Genomic DNA, 21,620 nt, shown 5'->3' on the forward strand with positions numbered 1-21,620 from the left:
AGACACCAACTGGCCACCACAAGCATATTGTTCTTATAAAATGTCCCTTAATGGGTAACGGTATCCATTAACATGGCCAATGATGGGATTCTTGCCCAAGAGAGATTCAGTTTATCAGTGATTCAGTGGTGAGGAGCTATAGGCAGCCTTAAGCAATTCTGATGTGAAATGTGGGGGGGGGGGGGCTCAAGGACCTTGACTAGGGGATATTCTTGAAAGCAAGAATGTCAAACAGTTCAACAGAAATCCCTTGCACAACTGATCTCCGTGCAGTGGCATTCTGTTTGGCAGCACTTCTTACCATGAGAGTCTCGAATATCGTGCTCTAGCCAGAGCTGTATTAACCATGGTCTGGCCACTAGGACTGGGCCGGGCTCCTAGGCTGGTGCTGCAGGGAGCCCTGGTTGGCCAGGAAGGAAGGGGTGTGCCAGCAAGCAGCTTGTGCCATCAATCTGGGTGGTGCTATGGGGAGCCCTGGTCAAGCGGGGACACTGCAACACCTGCCTCTGAGAGCTGTGCTGGCAGGCAGCCCAGTGTGCAGGTGGCGCTTGTCCCCAGTGTACTGAACATGTTTGGACCTGTGACGTCCAGTCCACCTGCTGCTGGAAGCAGGGCTTGTCAACTGCCCCCAGTGCTGCAGGCCGGGCCCTTGCAAGTGCTTTGCATTGCTGTGGTTTGGCTCCCTGTAACTGGGGTGGACTGCTAGCAGCCATCTGCCGTGAGCGTTGGGACCCAACTAAGGTTTTGTGCCCCAACATCAGAACGGGTACAATGATACCCGTTTTGTCCCTGTACGGTCCCTAGGCTTCAGCCTAGTCAGCCTAATGGATGACTATACCCCTGACTTTAGCCAAGGGCCACTTTCCTCAACATGAAACTACTAGCCAGACAGACCTATGGGCCAGTGGACAAAAATAGTGGCCTATGAATTATCTGTAATAACCAGCAACTGGCTCAGAGTGGGTTATTATAAAGGAGAGCTCTTGAGAACACCATGAACCATGGAGACTGCAAAGCCAGATGAAAACTGCTACAGAAGCCAAAAGACAGAAGAAAGGCATGCCATCAGAAATTCTGGCAAAAGTCATAGAGTTGTAAAGACTGCACTTGAAGTCTGTGTGGAAGCAATCATGATATGCAAGGGAAAAGCATCTAGCCATGGGATGTGACACTGCATATGTAAGAGATAGTAACTGGTAAAACCTTATCTCACTTTAAGATTGAACAGTGGAATTCTTGTCACACATTACATGCTTATTGTGGGCAGTTCTTTATACTGGGTAAAGCTGCCATACAAAATTCAACTTCTACACTGAAGGAAACCTGTTCTCACCAACATGTAAGGAGATTATTGCATGGCATTTATAACTCTTTCTGGAGAATAGGTGAACAGACAGAAACTGGTTCAAATGATTCCTGCCCGCCTCCATCCCAGGGAGACATGAGGAACAGGCTTCAAGTCTGTACTCTTTCTCATACTCTCCTTTGCTACCTGTCATACATTCCTCTCTACCATGGAAAGGGGGGAGAATGAATTAAATGGAAGATTTCTTGGACCCCATGGAATAAAAAAATGACATAAAGGGATTTATCCAACAGGGTAAAGGAGAAACCCACATTCAAATAAATAAGTCAACACTGGTTTACTTCATAGTGCCCAGGAGGAGGGTATGCCAGGAAATATGCAAACTACATCCCACTTGTCTTCCCTGGATACAGTCTCAGGGAACTAAGGGCCCAATCCAGAAGGATGCATGCCGGCTCATTGCCTATACCAGGGGTCAGCAACCTTAAACATTCAAAGAGCCATTTGGACCCGTTTTCCGGAGAAAAGAAAAACTCGGGAGCCACAAAACCCTTTTAACATCTAAAATGAAGATAACACTGCATATATAGTTTTTTTTACCTTTATGATCTGCTGCAAGCTCCCCTTCCTGTGCTAACCAGACAATATACTTATTGTCAAGATAGATATATCTTGACTGAGGGCCCAATCCTATCTAACTTTCCAGCACTGATGCAGCCCAGACGTAAGGAAACAAATGTTCCCATACCTTGAGGAGGCCTCTGTGACTGACTCCCCACTACAAGATGCAGTGCATGCCCCATTAGAATGGCTGCACCGACACTGGAAAACTGGATAGGATTGGGCCCTGAGACGGCACTCTGAGGCACACACAGGGTGACCAGATGTCATAACAATAAAAGAGGACAAGTCACCCCAAAATGTAGGATATTGAAGAAAAATGTAGGACCACAAAATAAAAGCTAAAAACACTCATCTATATTGATTATATATTGATCAATATATAGATTATATATTTATTATATATTGTATTATTGATCTCATGTGCCTAATTTAAAATTACTTATTATTGAATTTAAAACTGTATTACATATAATTTATTAATTACAAGAGGGGATGCGTTGCCTGCTCACAGGGAAAAGCAGGACATTTAAGTTCTTTTCCAGGACATGGGGCTAAAAAATAGGACATGTCCTGGAAAAAGAGGACCTCTGGTCACCCTGGGCACACACTGGGACGGTGCAAGCTAAGATGGCACCCTTGAATTTAGCACTCTTCATTTTCCCCAGGTCAACCCCCATCTTTCTTGCTCCTGAAAGAGCAACGCTTTCTATGGCTCCCACAGCCCCATCTCAGCCCTCCTGCTCCCCATGGCACCCCAGAAAAGCAAGGTAAAGATGGAGTTACACAGGCAGCCCTTCCACAGCCTCCCTCTTCCCCACCCACCCACCCTTGCAAAGTCAACACTCCCCCCCTCCCACTGCTCTGCCTCACCTATTGCACTACAAGACAAAAGTGAGGTCATCCCCATTGCCTCACTGTGCCAAGCCCCACCCCACAGCTGTGTGCACAGGAGATGCCCACAAGGGGACTGCAGGCGCCTTCTGCCCTCTCCTGGGAGCTGCCCCTGCCTCCCCCCACCCAGGCAGCCCTACCTGGGCTCCCCCTCCTGTCTCTGCACCCCCCCACCCCCACTGGAAGCCCACCCGCCTGGCGCCCCCACCCCTTGCCAGCCACACTCAGGGTAGCAGGAAGCCAGGAGGGGAGCCTGACTGCTGTCAGCCACGCTCACCATATACAGGATGTAGAGGGCGCACAGCGCATTACGGGAGCAGGCAAAGCCCCAGCACACCATCTTCCCAGGCAGGAGCGGCCAAGCCCCCCTTTCCCTCCCCCACAGCACAAAACAATCTCCCACTCCCCCCAAGGGGAAAGCAGCAGCAGCCCATCCTGCCCCTTTAAATCCCATCCTGCAGGAGCCAGAGCAGCAGCTGCCCCTCCTGCCCCTTTAAATCCCAGCCTGCAGGAGCCAGAGCAGATGGCTGAAAGAGCCGCATGCGGCTCTAAAAACACAGGTTGCTGATCCCAGGCCTATACACACTGTTGCAAATGTGCCACAAGGCATGCCTGTGACAGTCTCCGCAGGTCCAACACTGGTTGGCAAACCAAGGACCACCACCCAGATCTGCGCCATATCCTGATGCCCCTCTAGATCCTAGAGACCTGGCATGGGTCTCCTTGAACTTGCGCTCACTCAATAGCCGCCTGATGCTAACACAGAACAAGGATGCATACTCTCCCTTCCTCCAAGTAGCCCCAGTGATGCTTCCCAGCTTCTTGGGATGCCACGGTAGTCATTTAGGCACCGCTGCAGCCCTGGGTGCTGGGAAGCTCAGGATTGGGCTGTAATCCACTCGTGGATACTAGATCCCAAGTTTGCATGTGTGTTAGAGAAAATGTTGTGACAAGATGAAAATAAATTTAAAATAATCCTTTTCTTTTTTTCTTTACAGGTATTTATATACCGCCTTTCTTGGTCGTCAGATTTCTCCTCAGACTTTAATTCAAGGTGGTTTACATAGGCAGGCAATATGAAATCCCTAGAGGAATTTTTACAATTTAAGAAGGTTCTGTCTTTCAAGAACCACAACATTTCAGATGGATCTTTTATGATCTGGTATCACATTCTGGCCTCCATTTTCCTCCCACACAGGCTGACAATCCTTCATATCTCACTTGAAGGGTGGCCAAAGAGCAGGTGGAATAACTCGGCTTGGCTTGTCAGCTGCTTCAAGGTCTCGCCGTTCAAGGTGCCGGTGGCCTCGAACTGGCGACCTTCGGGTGTTATCTTCAGGCAAACGGAGGCTCTACCCTCTAGATCAGACCTCCTGCCCAAATCCTTCTAAAAACTGAGTTCAGCAGCACAGTAAGATCCTATGTCCCCTTCCCGTGCCAGACCAACCCCCTGACTCTCCTCAGAGTTACATCGGCAAAAGAGCTCGCGTAGGTCTGAGGCAGTGGTTCTCAAACTGGGGAGTCATGATGACCCAGCCAGAGAGCCCTGGCCTCTTCCCCCTTAAGGGGTGGGGAGGCAGGAATGCCAATTGCATTGTTTTGAAGGGGTGCAGGGGCTCGGTTGCACTTACTACAGCCTGTTGCAGCCTACAAGGGGTGCGGGGAGGCCTGCGCCAGCCTCTGCAGTATTCCCAAACATGCGGAGACACTCAAAATAACGATTACAAAACCAGAAGTGGGTTGCAATTGTTATTTTCAGTCTCCACATGTTGGGGAGACCTGTAGAGGCTGGCGTGGGGCTCCCCATACCCCCAGAAGGCTGCAGCAGGTTATATTAAGTCCAGTCAAGCCTCTGTGCCCCTTCAAAGCAATGCTATCCTGGCAATCACGTTGCTGCCTCCGTCGCAAGGACTTAAAGCGGAGCTCAAACTCCCCGCGAGTTTGAGAACCGCTGGTCTGAGGAGATCTATTGACAGGTGTAGCTGTATACCAGCTGTTTTCAACCTCAATGAGCCTCAGGTGTGCCGCAGGGTTAGAGGAGATGGGCACCAGCTGCTTTAAGCGGCTGCTTTAAGCTTCGCTCAGCAACATGCTTGGAAGAAGTAGCCAGAGGCTGCTGTTTTGAAGATACTGTGCGGGACAGAAGGTTAACCCCCTCGATGGGGCTTCAGACAGGGAAGGCGGAGGGGTTACGCTCCCAAGTTTCTTCCTCTGCTCTCCGTGCTGGGTTCCTGTGCCTGGCCACAACCCTGCTTTATCCAGAGCCTCATCCCTCATTAGGGAGCCCTCTCCCTTTTCGATCTGCCAGCCACTAAAGGAGAGCTGTTCCTGACCCTTGCCTGTCCCTCCGTCCTGCCTGCCCAGTCCGTTGTCATCCCCCTGCTCTCTGTCCCTTACTCGCCCTCATTGCCTGCCTCTGGCAGCTGCTGCCAATGAAAGTCTGTTGGCCCTGCAGTGTCCACTCTCGAATCCTGCCGTTTCAGGCGCGGGGACCAGGATGGCTGCGGTGGGGCCGACAGCTCTGGCTGCTAGTGAAGGGCAGTTGCAGTGGGTGCAACAGAAGGTCAGGGCTCACCTTCCAGCCGGTGTCCATATCCAGCCTCTTAGGGTAGGGGGGCTCTCATCTGCAACACACTGACTGGGCAGCTGGAGAAGCTCAGAGGAGCTCTGGGTGGGAACTGCTTTGTGGGTGAGAGTGAGCATGCCAGCCAGGTAAGAAGCAAATGAGCAGCAGGAGTCCTCCAGGGGCCACCTACTGAAGCAATGGCTGTTTGGAAAGGGATCCTTGAGAGTCCCATTTCCTTGCCACCTTTTGTCTGCCTATAATGCCCCAGAAGCGACTCGCCCTGCATTGCCTCCACTGATAGGGCACTTTTTGTCTCACATACAGGAGCAGGCAATTGGCACATCTCTCTCCTCTTCCCCCTCACCCTCTAACCCACCTCAGTCCCTCCACACACACATCTCATTCCTTCCCCCATCCTAAAATCTTACATACGCAGTTAACACCTCCTTTCCCAGCTTGTCCCCACTTTCCTAAGGTCTTGGAATCCTTTGCCTTGCATTCTCTCTCTCTCCCCCCCATCCCCAGTTGGATCCCAAACCTTATTTTGATCATGCCACCTCATTGCCTCTCACTCCAAATTCCTCCAGTACTCCATGTGCTCTGACCTCTTTGCCAACATGTTCTGACACTTCTGATAAAAATTTGACCACCTTAATTCCAAACACGTTTTCCTCCTTTCCAGAAAACACATACAATTCCCTCTTCCCTTTCCAAGGGATGTTTGGTCCAAGGTAACTTTATAAGAAAGATCTATTCAAGTTTGGAGAAGTTTGATTTCAGCTTGTGGTGAATTTCTTTAATTGTAATTTAATAGTTTAATTAATTAATTGTACTTATTAATTGTAATGTAGTAATTATTATTATTATTATTATTATTAATTTAACAAAACTGGTGTTGTGCCTTGAGAATTTTAGCATCCGGTCAGTGTGCCGTGAGCTGAAAAAGGCTGAAAATCTCTGCTATATACCATGAACTGGTGGGGGATAGGATTGGCCCATTTAACTAATCAAGGCACAGTGAGCATCATGCCTACCTGCCCCACATTATCTATTGAAAATGCACATGTAAGTGGTACCTGTGCACAGAAAGCTGGTCCATAAACCGCATCCTTCCACCCCTTTTTCTGTTGATCATGCATTATTGGATCTATTAATGCTGAAACCTGCAACTCAAATGTACCATCCAATGCAAGTAAACAAACTGGGATAAATGTAGGTAAACAGGGCTGGAGTAAGCAAATGAAATTCTACTGCCCCACTGACCACTGAATATAGACATTTTCATGTGCTCATGAATGGGCCTATGGGCTTATATTATTTCATTTTCAGATTTCTGCCACAGTCCACTACACCAAGCTACTATATGCAGGGTTTTAAGTTTTGTCTACAATTTTTAAAAATCAAGTATCTCTATCTCAAGTAATAAATCAGAAAAAATACAAAACCATAAGTTAGTTTCTTCATGATTTGGGTCAGAAAAGAAATGAAATAATGCCATCAAAAATAGGAAACTGTTCATTCTATAAAGGTCCTCAGAAGCAAATATCAAATTTGGACATAGCTCACTTGCAAAGTCAAATGAAACTATCAATGAGTAGCAAAATCATATAGAATATTCCACACAACTCAGAACACAGAAAGGAGGCCTGCTGAATCAGAAGGGTCCACTCAGCCCAGCATTCTTTCCAAGAGTGGTCAGTCAATCCACGGGAAAACGTAAGACAAGTTTGGTTTGTCTGTACAAGGAGATTCCATTCAGATATCATAGTCGATAGCCATAGAATTTGTCTAACCCACCTTTAAAACCATCAATGAATAGCCATCTGCATCTTGTGATAGAGAGGCCCAAATCCTAATCCACTTTTCAACACTGGCATAGCTGTGCCAATGGGACATGTGCTGCATCCTGCAGTTGGGTGTCACTCACGGAGGCCTCCTCAAAGTAAGGGAATGTTTGTTCCCTTATCTTGGAGCTGCATTGCCCTTATGTCGGTGCTGGAAAGTGGGTTAGGATTGCACCCTGAATGCCATAAGGTAATTTTGCATTGAGTAAAATGCAATCTTGGGTACCCTTCAGGGAGAAAGGCAGAGTATAAATCAAATACTCTGGGCAGGAGGTCTGGTCTAGAGGGTAGAGCCTCCGTCTGCCTGAAGATAACATCCACAAGGTCGCCAGTTCGAGGCCACCGGCACCGTGTGACCCTGGAGCAGCTGACAAGCTGAAGCCAAGCAATTCCATCTGCTCTGAGCGTGGGAGGATGGAGGCCAGAATGTGAAGCCAGATCGGAATGAAACACCTTGAATGTAGTCGTTCTTGAAAGAAAGAACCTTCTTTGAAATTGTAAAAATCCCTATTTAATAAGGGATTTAATAAAGCCTGCCTATGTAAACCGCCTTGAATAAAGTCTTGAATAAAGACCAAGAAAGGCGGTATATAAATACCTGTTATTATTATTATTATTATAAATAAAAATAAATATTTTTCTCTATTCTGACTAGAAATGACTGTCTTGCTGATCAATTTCATTGGGTTACCCAAAGTTCAGACATTATGAGAGAGAGAGAGAGAGAGAGAGAGAGAGAGAGAGAGAGAAGTCTGTATCCATTATGGTTACAAACATTATGAGTCTGTATTCACCCCCTCCACTCAATTCATAAATGACATAAATTTCTACCATGTCCAGCTGAAAAAAAAAATGCTAAACAAAGGTTTAAAGTCTGAATAGTTTAATGCAGTGTTTCTCAAACTTTGAGGGAGCTTTACTCCCTCAGTGCTTGTGGGGGAAGGCTAGGGCAGCGACATGATCCCCAGGACTGTGTCTTAAGGGGGAGGCGAGGGGGGTTCTTTCCACTTTAACTAGGTAGGGCTGCTGGAGGCTGCAGGAAGTGCTGGGAGCCCTGTGCAGCCTTCCTCGAGGCTCCCCAAGGCTTGGAATCTTCAGTAAAAGCTGGTGCAAAACACTTCCGGTTTGCAGGTGGTGCTTTGTGCCCACTTTTACTGAACATTTGAAGCCTCAGGGAGCCCTGTGGAGGACTGAACAGGGCTCCCTGCACCTCCTGCAGCCTCCAGCAGTCCTACCTAGTTAAAAGTGGAAAGTACACCCCTTGCCCTTCCTTAGCAATGTGATCCTGGGGACTGCATCACTGCCTCTCCCCTTTCCCCAATCCTTAATGGGACGGGGGATGCATTACACGAACTGGTGGGTCACAACCCACCAGTTTGAGAACCACTGGTTTAATGACTATGATTTGCAGGAAGAAATTGTTAATAAAGATCCCTTAATAAAGAACACTTAAATCCTTCTATGTAAATTTTCATGCAAATTTCCAAACTATGACTTTAGAAAGAGATAATTATATTGTAAATCACACTGCCTATGTGTTTTAAAGCTTCTCTCTACAATAGTAATCAGCAGAATGTACTTTAAAAAAAAAAAAGCTGAGTTTTTCAAAATATTAAAAGGAGGTTGTGGATCACATATGAGTGTGGGAGATGGACTTGTAACAAGACACAGCACAAATGCCAATCAAAAGCCACTACTCAGTACTCACCAAAGTACTGAGGACCACAAGAATGGAACTTGGCACACATACCACTGAATGATAACATAATGCATGATAACATGCTCCAAGTAACATACTGGCATTAATAAAGGATGAACAAAGTTTAAAACATGAAATGGAATTGCAGCAAGCTTCATATTGCTTAAATCTTAGGAACTGGCACCCCTACAGAAGTCAACAGAACTACAGGTACTACTGTCTTTCAAAGCCTGTACAGCTGAAATCTCTTACTAGAGCATTTGGCTTTGTAACAAACACCCAAGTTCTCATGGACTAATGAGGCAGGAACCTAAACCTCAGGCTACTTTGATTAAGATCTTTGCCAACAATATTATTATCAGATTAACTACTAGCCTCACACGCCCTTCCATGAAGCTCTGATTGCCTGGGGGCTATTACATAAAATTGAGGCTTCCTAGGACAAGCAGATTGCACATTGTTCTCATTCTTACTAGCCATGAGCCAAACCAGAGCCAGCTACAGGTAGCACCCAGAGCAATGCTTCTGTGAATGGAAGCACACTGTGGGAACAAATCCTCCTTCCAAGAACAGGTTCGTGTCTGAGCAGGAAGAGTCCTTTGTACACCTGAAACACTCTTTCTTTCTTGGAGAGAGCTTGCCTTCACAGAAGCTTTACTCTGGATGCCACCCTTAGTTTCCCCAATCTTTTCACAGCTACCAAAAATCATCTCAATTTATAGCAGCTAGGGGTTGGGAGAGGGGTACATTAAGGCAGCGGTTCTCAAACTAGAAGGAAACACTAGGTGGGTCACAAGCCAATTTCAGATGGGTCCCCATTCATTTCAATATGGATTTTATTTTTAATATATCAGACTTGATGTTATCATGGTATGTAACTGCATTTGGGAATATGTTACAGATCTGCACTTTTAACAGGCTACTATGTATATGTTTAACCATGACAGTCAATGGGGCTTACTCCCAGGTAAGTGTGGATAGGACTGCAGCCTCTGGATGTTTGGGGAATTTTTTTTAACAGATCAGCAACTGCTTGGGAGGATTCGTCTTTATTTTAAATAAATTTTTAACTGATATTTATTGTAAACTTCTAATTAAATTAATTAATTGGCTTGGTTTTGGCATATGGGGTGACTGAAAAATTTTCTGCTTGATGATATCACTTCTGGTCATGACATCACTTCAGGTTAATGACATCACTTCCAGTGGGTTCCAACAGACTGCCATTCTAAAAAAGTGGATCCCAGTGCTTAAAAGTTTGAGAACCACTGCATTAAGGGAATGAAGGAATGTGTCCTCACTTCCTAAACAACTGGGCCAATTATCCTTGTGTTGCTGTGCAGAAACAATGAACCCATTGTGGCAAAAGAAGTAGAGAGTACTGAATTCATTACCCATTGGAATATGTATCAGGATGCTGTCTCTTGCAATGTGTATTCAGATGTATACTGGAATGTACATTCACACACATTTCTCACTGCTGAGAGCAAGGAGATGTGTGCTTGAATGTATATTCTGACCTGCATTTAATGCCCAGTCCGCTGTGGCATCATATTCACTACAGGATTCCCTCTTCAACAGGGATTATATAATGAAAGAAGCAGCCCTCTTAAAGCTAATGGTACAAAGGTGCAAGTGGTAAGAGAAACAATGATAGTGAACACAGTAATGTACAAAAAAAGCAGACACAGTAATGTACAAAAAAAGCAGAAGGTAGGGCTTTGGGGATGTTTTTTCACCCCTCAAAACTGTTTGAGGGCAAACATTTGGCCTAGCTATCTTTCCATAATACATTTGCATTTGAAAACACCTTCCAGACAAAAGAAGTGCTTTTTCTTAGTCTCAGATCTAGTCCTCCTATCTCTCTTCCCAGCTCCCATCTCAACTATAGTTCGGTTTCCATGTCTGATTTTCAGTACTGCCTACTGTTCTGACTTCCTGACAATCTGGTAACATTTCTTTACTTAATTTGGCTGGGCCAGTTCTGCTCAATGTCATATTGGCTTAACTCAAAGTAACACACCAACATCATGCCTCTGGTAATTGTCAGCAACAAAAAAAAAAAACTTTTAAAAAGTACCTTCATAGTAAAATGGAAAGACTTACCAGCATGAGCTTTGAGTAGGTGAGTTTTCAGCCGGCTATTATAGGAGGATTTGAAAGGGCAGAGTTTGCAGCGAAATGGTTTATGATGTCCATGGTGGGCTTGCATATGGCGATCCAAGCTTGACAAAGAGAAAACAGTGAGAAGCAAAACAGAAGACAAGAAAAAATGTGAATCATCAGTTCAGCTACAACTGGTTGATAAAAAACAACAACAGTAAAATCTATGATGCCACTTGTAAGTTAAGTCCTCTGGCCTACTTTGGCAGAATAGGCCCTCACAAATGTGCAAGCGTGTCTAAAAACAGGCAAATAGGTTAAGTTTGGCTTACCATGCATAGAATGGTCATGACATTTGAGAAAACAAAGAATATGAAATATTAGAAAAAAACAGATTTGTTCCACAGATTGCTTAACAGGTGAATGTGAGGGCTAATAAAAGAGTATCACTGAAACATGACTGCGAGTTCAAAGTTGGATCTGTTTAAACACAGTTTTTAGTTTGGCTGGAAAACAGTTCATTTTACAAAGTTGGGTTGTCAAAAAAAAAATAATCACAGACACCTCCCTGCTTGGGATGTGACAATGATATCTATAAAACTGAAACATTTTACCAGGCATGTGCTATTCTAATTATTTTAAATAAAATTTTAAGAGTGTCAATTTCAAACTTTAGCTTTATCACAAAGTGAAAAAAAATGTACATTTATCAAGAAATGTATATTTAGTATCTGAAATTTTGAAAAGCAGTAATTTTGCAATTCTAATTTCAGACCCTTTGCATCTAATCCAAATATGCCTGTAGTACATTATATATGAGGAAAGGTGGTCATTAATCTCTATGTAAATATGCACTAACTTGCTTTCATTTTATCTGACTTACTATTCATTCATTTTAATGTTTATCAGCTGAAAATACGAATATTCAGCAATTTGTTAAGAACTTCCTGCTCTTTAATATGATGAAAAGTTTTGTGCCTATTTGTACAAGGGCGCACATTTTCCTAACGTGATACTTCATCATGATCCCTATCCTTTAGGAACATTTTTATTGCAAAAATGTAAGAGGCTTATGGTGAAATTATTGCCATCAGAGCAAAAATAGCTCACTAAAGATAAACAGAATTACTATCAGACCAGACTAAGGTACATCTAGCCCAGTAGTCTATTTCCAACAGAAGCAAGCCAGAGCTCTAAAAGTTCACACGCAGAGCATACAGTAGATGGCCAATCCCTTTTAGATCTAGACACTTGGTACTCTGAACAGACTCCACTTAGCTATCATGGCTAACTTCTGCTCCTAACCTAATTGATAAAGAAGGCTCTCATAAAGCCTCCCACTGTAAACGTGGCCTAGAGTCAATATCTACTGTGAGCACAAGCCTATGCTTGTCTTTTCAGAAGTATGTCCCATTGTTGTCAATGAGGCTTACTCTCAGGAAAGTGTGCATAGAGATGCAGTAACACTTACTTGTCCTTTTCCTAACTTTCACATTCTTATTAGAACATAATGAGTACCATCACAATTAATACTTCCATTGTTGGGAGCTCCCTTCAGGAATGGAAGAAGCGTTTTGCTTGCATTAGGAGTTCTTGTGGAAATGAAATGCAGTGTTCCTTTCATACCCAAAGGGAGGTCCTGATGGCAGAAGCACTAGTCAGGATCCCCTTGGTTTTGGTTTTTAATAGTAAGGTGGCTGCAGTCTTTGTTTACTTGTCTTCCTGCAAATTATACTGAGATAATTTTAGGAATCGTAGCATCTCTTTGTGAAACAAATGTGGAAGTTTCTCCTGGGTTTTCATTTTCTTTGGGATTTGCTGCAATATTTCACTATCTAGTAGGATAAACTGAAAACAATGTATTTTGCCTCACCACAGGATTAGTAGACAGTAAGTACAGTAATTAAAAGCTGTGGCATTTTATATCTTTGCTGGCATGAAAACATAATAATAATCATAAATTACTCAAATTCTGAGTGGATTTCTAAGTGAATTATTGGGGTTTTTGTTTGTTTTAGAAAAACTAATCAAGTGCCTGAAAAATTATAGAACCAAAATATAGTTTAAAAGATGTAAACTGCATAATTCGTATAAGATGAATAATCATATAGTAACCACAGCCTCAATCTGTTACATGTTATAGAACATTTCATAAGTCCATCATACCAGGGAGGTATACTAAAGTACTGGAAATGGAATTTTTGAAAGAGGAAGGTATGCTTCCTCTGCGCGCGCTCTCTCTCTCTCTCTCTCTCTCTCTCTCTCTGTGCGTGTGTGCATGTGTGTGTGTGTCTCTGTCCCTTCTGGACACATACACACACCAGAGGATTTGTTTCATCTCTCTTGTTAAAAACTATGGAACCACTAGGGGGCTACATTTGCAGGGTGTCATAGATATGATAGTATTTGTAGTTTATGTGACTTGAAACTTCTTAATTTTTTTTCTAGTCTGGGCTTCAATTTTAGAATTAATTTTAAAGAAAGGGCTATTGAGTTGCTTTACCATGACCACTCCAATTTAGCTATATAGCCAGGTTGGGGATGGGGTAGGTGGGCAAACAGCAGAGTGAAACCAGGATTCCCAGTGGAGGAGGTAAGGGGAAGAGGCAGTGTGCAGGCTCTTAAGACTGGGAACACAACCTTAAGCCTAAGAACCCACTGCTTGCTGATTGTGTAAACTGACAGAGTCTAGTCTCAACAAAGCTTTGTGGACATGGGCAGAAAAGAGCAGAACATTGTATCTAGCCAATGACTGAGATCTCCTAACATTTCACCAATGAAAATAAAAACATTTGTATAGTATTTCCATTGCCCTTATTTTCAGACTAAGAATCAAACACAAACATTAAGAATCTAGGGCCTGATCCTGAGCAACGCGCACCAGCCCAGTGCCAGTGTGCACTGTTCCAAACATGCCATAAGGCACGCTTGTGACAATCTGCACCGGGCCAGAGCTCGTTCAGTATAAGCCCATGCTGCACCAGCTGGCAGACAGAGGACCACTGCCCAGAGGACCACCCCGCCCCAGGCCAGAGTGAGCCCTCCAGTCTGGGTTGAGGAAGGCATTCCAGGGTGGGAGGAAGGTGTGGTGGGGAAGGGAGAGGGGCGGGAGGTGGCAGAGATGGCAGCAGCCCCTGCCACCATACCATAACCTCTCCTAGCATGGGAGACCAGACACGGGCCTCCTCCAATCTACGCCCACTCAGTAGCGGGCATAGATCTGAGGAGACCCATTGGGGCACATGCGCTAAGGGAGCATAAGCTCTCTTACTCCAAGTAGCCCTGGTGGTGTTTCTCAGCCCCTTGGGATACAGCAGTAGCCATTTTGGCCCCACTACAGCCCCGGGAGCTGGGAAGCTCAGGATTGGATTGTTTTGCACAATCTCATGCATGTCTCAGAAGTAAGTCACATTGTGTTCAATTGGATTTACTCCCAGGAAAGTGTGGATAGGTTTGCAGCCTTAATTAAAGACCTGGGTTAGGGAAGAACCCTGAAGAATTCTCATGCATGCATGTGCACATGCTGACAACATTTAAAAAAGGCATCCCAACATCTCCCCAAAATGGAAAAATAGAGGTGATGTTTAAATAAGGACAGATAATAGGACAGGAAAACAGGGCCCAGAAATCAAGGACAGGAAATAGGAACTCTCCCTCATAAAAAGATATAGCTGAAGTGTATGAAGTCATTCCAGTTGCTCAATCCAGCCACATTCAAGTCAAAGACTGACAAAAAAATTTGCACCTGGTCCAACACCTAGTAATACCTCAAGCTCTCTACAGACCAAAGGGCCTGTTCTTATGTGATACTGCCAGAGTAGTTGTTTCTGGGAGTGCAGGCTGTGTCTGCTCCTAAAGGATACCAAATGCAATCTGCATGCACAAAGTTCTGTTCTGGAGATTTTAACTACGCAAGCAAAGCCATATGAAAAAGAAGGCTTTTGCTGATGTTATCAAGACTGCTGGTAACATGTAAGGAACCCTGTTGCATGCAGTTAAAAGGTTACATGGTTGGTGCTCTCATCATCAAACACACTAACAATACAATGCAAGAATAGATCCAGAAAGAACTGGAGGCCTAACTTGCCCACCATCCAAGGAAAATAAAGACTTGGCAGTTGTTTTTGCCTGTGGGCCAGTTGCCAGAATCTTTAAATTAGCATTTTAATCTAGTGCCTATGTTTGAACTTCACCAATACAGGTGCAATGTAGAACCAGGCTATTTGGCTCAGCCCCAGTTCAGTGAGAGACTGAAGAACACTTATGCAACTGAAGTGGCCCACGCCTAGCATCTGCTGAGCCCGTTCGACCTGTTGGCACTACCTACAGGGGCAAAGTTGTTGTAGGCATCTGCCAGACCCTGCTTCCTAATTTGTTCCTGACCGCTCCCCTAGCTCCATTCAACTACTAGCATTGATAAGATAAAGAGCTGGTAGCCCTGCAGAAAGAGTTACGTACATTTGTCTCAAAACTTCCTGTTGCTTAACTTCCAGTTGCTTAATAGTAAGTTGCTCAACTTACTGTTGATTTCAGTAAAGATTTCCAAGATGGCAGTGACAGAGCTGTTGGGAATCCTGCCCAAAGCTAAACTATCTCCTGCTACCTATAGCTTTTTTCAGTGTGCGCAGCCCTCTAGAAGCAAGGAGGGCAAACTCTATATGAAAGGCAATTTGATCGATGGATAGAGGGAATTGGCTTTTGTACCTAGTCCCTGGCTACAACAGCTTGAAGGATTGCTATTTTAAATGAGTCATCCTGTGTTGATGACATTATATTCACATTTATTAGATCTGTCAACTGTTAACATGGACCCCATTCCCCACCTTTTCCCCCAGCCAGTTAAATAAATATATTTCTATATGCCTGTATATTTGAGGAGCTCGAATTGTGCAAACCAAAGCAAACAGCATTTTTGCTTGTTTGAACAAACGACCCCATGCCATACAATAAATGAAGCTATACTGTGGGATCTTCTGCATGTCCACAAAGTGTCAAGGGAGGAATCCCAAAGGATTTGTGCTTCCTCTACCTCTGCTTCCAACTCTTAACAAAAGGGAGACAACCTGTATTTCCCTTGCACGAAAAAGCTTGCTGCATTTCTGTATCAGAACACACATCCATCCCACTTGAGACAAAACTTAGAAGCATATAGAGAAGTATCATTTTCATGTTCTCTGTTACTATTTCCTTTGACTGTCTCAAATTGAGATAATTTTAAGTTCTGTACAAAAAAAAATGTAGCCATGAATACATGAGTACGTGGGGGCTAGGAAAGATGAATTTGTCCTAAGCCCACTCATCCATTTCTTTGGGAGTGGGTGAGTCTCCATTCTTTTCTTTTCATCAGAAGAACAATTCTTCCCTGCTGTTTGTATGCAGGGCCCTGTAACAGAGTTCAGAGTCACTTTTTGATTACAGGCAGCAGGAGAGAGAAGCTGTTTCTTGACAGTAAGGCAAGCTTTCTAATCTTTTTCCACACAGTAGCTCCTACCCAGCCTTTGACAGGAAGAGGGGATAGAGAAGCCAGCTACTTGTTACTCCAGCATTCCACTCTGGCTCCTACTAGCATCCTAGTGTGGTTTCCTCCCATCACTTCTCTGTCCAGTCCCCTGTTCCTGGTGGACAATAGAACTATGGTGGGCTGTGTCTCCTGAGAGCAACAGGCAGATAGGCAGGCATGGAGCCAGCAGCATGCTTTTGAAGAGATCCACCACTGATGAGTGAATGGTGGCATTGTGTGCAAGCAGAGCAGAGATGGGAGAGGCTTAGATTCTGAAGGGGGGGGGAAATAGAGGCATCTGTTTCAAAGAGAGAAATAATTGCCCTACATTCTCCATAGTCTCCATTGTGAGCATTTTTGCAAGAGATTTATCTAACAGAGAATGACAGAGTTGTAGAGATCCTAAAAATCAGAGCTGTCATTTCAACATACAAGTTCATGCGCACTTACAAATTTTAGTTCCTAAGCACAATTTTAAAGTTGTTGCACAAATATCTTTATTAGGATAAAGAGAATGAAAAAGGTCATAGAGTTTATTCATAGATCTGACTGCTCTTGTCCAAAACTATAGCAGTAATAATTCTGCAAAGAGAAACAGGTCGCACAAAGACAACACAAAAGGCTTAGTGTCCTAAACTCTGTGATGGAGTGTCGCCAAAGGCTTGTGTTCCCTTTCACGCAAGAAAGCAAGCCTAGTAAAAGGTGTCAATACTATTAGCCTCATTCCTGTGACCAGCACAATCACCCCTCTCTAGTGTTGAACCTGCAATGACACCAGCAGTTCTGGGTAAACTAGCAATGTATTCCAACTCTCAAGGCCATCACTTATTTATGAATATGAATTTACAGACTGCAAAATGATAGCTGTTAGATGGTGCCTGGCTGCCCTATATGATATCCATTTGCAAGACTCTTGGTTCAAATTTTTGGTGCAAGACAAGCAACAAGATCCTAAGCAGGTTTACGCAGAAGTAAGTAAGACTTCTTAGAAAGAAGTGCAACCTTAAGACAGCAGCCTTTGGGGAGAGTAATCATTTGAAAACCAAAATGCCATTAGGTGGGTCAACGTCAGGTAGATGAAGTTTGCATAGGGTAGAGAAGGTAAACTTGTGGTGGCAATCCTGCTATAGACTTTCATGATAAAAAGGAATATGATGTAAAAAGGAATGTAAGAGTAAATTAAAAAAGAGATGTTTGCTTCAATTGACATATCACTTTTAAATTGATGTGTAAGAGTTATTTGCGTGTTTTTTCTCTGATTTCTGTTCAGTGTTTCCTGTCATATTTTCCCCATCTATGAAGTTTGGTGTTTGATAACAATAGTCAGGATTACTGTGGCCTTTCACCCTGCACTCAGTTATCACCCAGTCCTGCTTTATAAGTGCCCATGACTCAAAGTTTGCAGTACCAATTTTGAATCAGTACATCAATAAAACAACAATGCATGCTTCATATGGATGGATAAATGCATTTTTTGAGCACCAAGATGGGTGCTAACTGAACATTAAGTAGCAGAAATAATAACTAATATAAACTTACTTGTGCCTAAAAGCGGACACAAAGGAACAATACTGGCAGCTGTACTTGTCTTCGCGAGTAAACATGGCCAGTGCCAAATGACTCCTCTCATGAGATCGTAGACCCTGCATAGACATCAAAACCCGGTCACACTGGCTGCAGTGGTAGCCACCAGGTCTGGTTTCATCTTCCAGTGATGGTCCAGATTCAGCTTCTGCAAGTTCCATAATTGCAACACTGCCAGGGTCTTTGGCTCCCTCAACACCCTCCAAGAAAGCTGCATGTGAAGGATCTTCAGCTTCCTGCTAAAAGACACATATCCCCCCAAAGCCATCAATTCTCCCTTCTGCCTAGTGTTACCTTTAAATCTATGGAAGGCTATGTTTTCCCTCTAAAAGCAGCAGCTATACAACTCCAGCTATGAGCAGATTCTGGGGAAAAAAAAATCCCTATCAAAACACCCCCAGAATGAAGAAGATGCCCTTAAAGAAACACACCGCCTGACTATGTTGGTACCAAGGGTCAACAGCATGGCTGAACACATTACTTTTCAAGGTTGCCAAGAAAATATTTTTTACAATAATAACTCATTTCAAACAAGAGTTCTAAGGGAACACCAATCTTCCTTTTGAAAGAAGATCAGAATTGCTTGCTCTCCTTCCTTCCATTTATGGAAGTACTTTTGGTGCAAGACATTGCACTTCATTTGATGGAAAAATCTTTACATTCAGTTTCTATGAAGAATTGCCTAATTTTTTTTTCTAATTTGCAGCAACCATGTGCTGCCTATTATCAATCTATACAGAGTATTCAAAAATTACGTAATGTGACTTCTGATGCAACACATAATGGGAAACAAAAAGAAGTGCACCAGAAAGACAACGTAATAGTAATCACAGGTATAGTAGTTAATTTCTTTTAAGTTAATCTATAGAAGATATCTAGTCTGTGTTCTGTGGTAAAGCTCTATGGATTGTTAATCACTTCATTTCACCAGGAAATATGCAAATGCCAAAAAGGGACTAAAACATTCCAAAAAGAGCTTTAAATTTGCCACTGCATTTGGAGATGGAAACTCCACCTTGCATTAGCTTGCATTTGGCCCTCATTTCATTCTGCATAGGAACCCAGGGCAACAGCAGAGTGCTTTCTGAAGACTAATATTTACAAACACTCAATACTAAATGAAAAAATACATTCACAACTAGTGGACCCATCCCAACTCCATGATCTCCTATGCTGTAGTTCAGGGTTTTCCAAACTATGGCCTGCGAGCCAGATCCAGTGTTTGGAGATAGCCCTCCCCATGTGAGCAGTGGTCACTGTTCTGCCATGCTGCTGCTACTACTGGCACTCAATCTCAACACAGGGGTGCTCTGGGCAGTTGTGTCTGTCCAGACATCCTGTTGCAAAGCCTGCTGGGGTGATGAGCAATGGTGACTGCCTAGAGCAGGGGTGCCCAAACCCCGGCCCTGGGGCCGCTTGCGGCCCTCAAGGACTCCCAATCCGGCCCTCAGAGAACCCCAGTCTCCAAAGAGCCTCTGGCCCTCCAGAGACTTGCTAGAGCTCGCGCTGGCCTGTTGCAACTGCTCTCAGTGTGACAGCTAATTGTTTGACCTCTCGTGTGAGCTGTGGGTCGAGGGCTCCCTCCACTGCTTGCTGTTTCACATCTGTGATGCAGCAGCAGTGGCAGAGAAGAAAAGGCCGGCCTTGCTTTGTGCAAGGCCTTTTATAAGACTTGAGCTATTGCAAGACCTTCATTCATTCATTTAAATTCCATCTCTAATATATTCATTCATGTACATTTATTCAAATTTGAAATGTAAATTAATTATTTCTGATTCCTGACCCCTGACAGTATCAGCGAGATGATATGGCCCTCCTGACAAAATGTTTGGACACCCCTGGCCTAGAGCACCCCTGTGTTGCGATCAGGTGCCAGGAACATCAGCAGTGCGGTGGAGCAGTAAGCACTGTCAGAACGGGGGCAGCTTTTCAGCTGCACAGCAGTCTCCAGTTTGGAGAGCACCGCAATATGTCATACTAAGAGTCAGTAATGATAATGATGCTCTGTAAATAAGAGTTATAACATCTGGGGTTATGTGTACACAGTTATTTTTTAAAAGGGAAAAAATCTACACCAAGTTAACCTAAATTGTATGGCAAATTTAGCTGAATTGTGCATAAACTATGCAAATTAAGCAAAATGCATACAATTTCTTATTTTGTATAATTTTGACTGATATGTTAACTACATAATCTATTATGCTTCTGCTAGTAGCAGATGGGACAAGGGAACATATAAGACACTGAAGCCCTGCCCCCAAATCTTGGAAAATTTTATCAGTAAGTGAGCGGCTTCTGAGATTTCATCAGGCACAGGCAGTTTTGCCCATATACTACTGAATGTAACGTCACAGTTAACAAGGACTAGAAAGCTGTTTAAAAAAAACCACCACCAGCTGGCATGAAGGAAGCTGAACTCTGCAGCATCTAACTATGCAGTTTGAACAACATCACAATGCTAGCATACAGGGCACAATAGTACACTGACTTTAGAAATGTGTGCTGCAGTCATTCTTTTCTGCAGAGATGTTTAAGAAGAAAATGCAACAATATAGCAGTAGCACCTTGGAACAACAATAATAAAAATCTCTGCCCAGTGGACTAAGCCATATATTATCTTAAAAATAAATGTATACTTCCACACAGCAGACAAAGGGGCTATAATTTAAGAAAAAGTGTGGAAGAAGCAAGCCATAGGTAAATCCAATAAAAGATTGGGGCTCAGAGACTAGTATTCATGCATAACTGCAGTAATGTGGTGCCTGCTCCAGAGTACCCTGTAATTAAATGACAGATTGGTTGATTTGTCCCGTCCCCCCGTGATGATAACATGCCTCTAGCCCCAAAACTGGGTCTTAAACCTTCTCACCTTGACAGCAGCAGAAACCGAGGAACCATTCCCATACTGGACATGCTTACGAAGATGATTGCAGATGGCTCGGAGGGTAGGATGAACTTCCACACAAAACTTACACTTGTAGCCTACAACCTTCCTCTCCTTTAGTTTTGAAACTTCTTCCAAACTCCCAAAAGGCTGTAAGGCAACACAATTTGAAACTTACAACTCTGTTTGCTTCCCCTTGGAACTTTGTAAACAACAGACAGCAATACAAAATAAAACAAACCACAACATTAGCTCTTTAGAGTACCTAAGCCAATGAGGTTGAGCTTTATAGGCTCCTCGTGAATTACAGCCCAATTCCTTGCACATCTACTCAGAAGTAAGGCCCACTGAGTTCAATGAGCCTTATGTGCACAGGATTGTTGCCTTACTGTGCAATCCTATGCAAGTCTACTCAGAAGTAATTTCCACTTACTTCCTTGGGACTTATGCTAAAGTAAATGTGTATTGTATGTTCCATTATTATTATAGTGTGCCATTTTAATATTATTAACTTAACCCCTTAGGCTAGGTAGAAAATCCTAACATGTTTGTAACCTCCTACTTAGGTCACTTAGGTTAGGTCACTTAGGTTATGAAGACAAAACTTTGCACTTCTATT

General features: G+C 43.7%; 1 protein-coding gene across 2 annotated transcripts in view; it reads right to left on the reverse strand.

The window, feature by feature from the left end:
- The window catches only part of ZNF462 (zinc finger protein 462), a 147,247-nt gene that overhangs the window by 44,295 nt on the left and 81,332 nt on the right, over positions 1-21,620 (reverse strand). The window contains exons 4-6 of one of the 2 annotated variants that reach the window (XM_066616079.1): positions 20,987-21,151; positions 18,073-18,176; positions 11,037-11,155 (exon numbers count right to left, since the gene is read on the reverse strand). In XM_066616079.1, the coding sequence (XP_066472176.1) occupies positions 11,037-11,155; positions 18,073-18,176; positions 20,987-21,151 (388 nt within the window). Of the gene's footprint in view, positions 1-11,036; positions 11,156-18,072; positions 18,357-20,986; positions 21,152-21,620 lie in introns of both variants that reach the window. The other variant, XM_066616078.1, reaches the window with a different exon arrangement.

The sequence above is a fragment of the Tiliqua scincoides genome, chromosome 2, assembly GCF_035046505.1.
Source record: "Tiliqua scincoides isolate rTilSci1 chromosome 2, rTilSci1.hap2, whole genome shotgun sequence".
NCBI lineage: Eukaryota > Metazoa > Chordata > Lepidosauria > Squamata > Scincidae > Tiliqua > Tiliqua scincoides.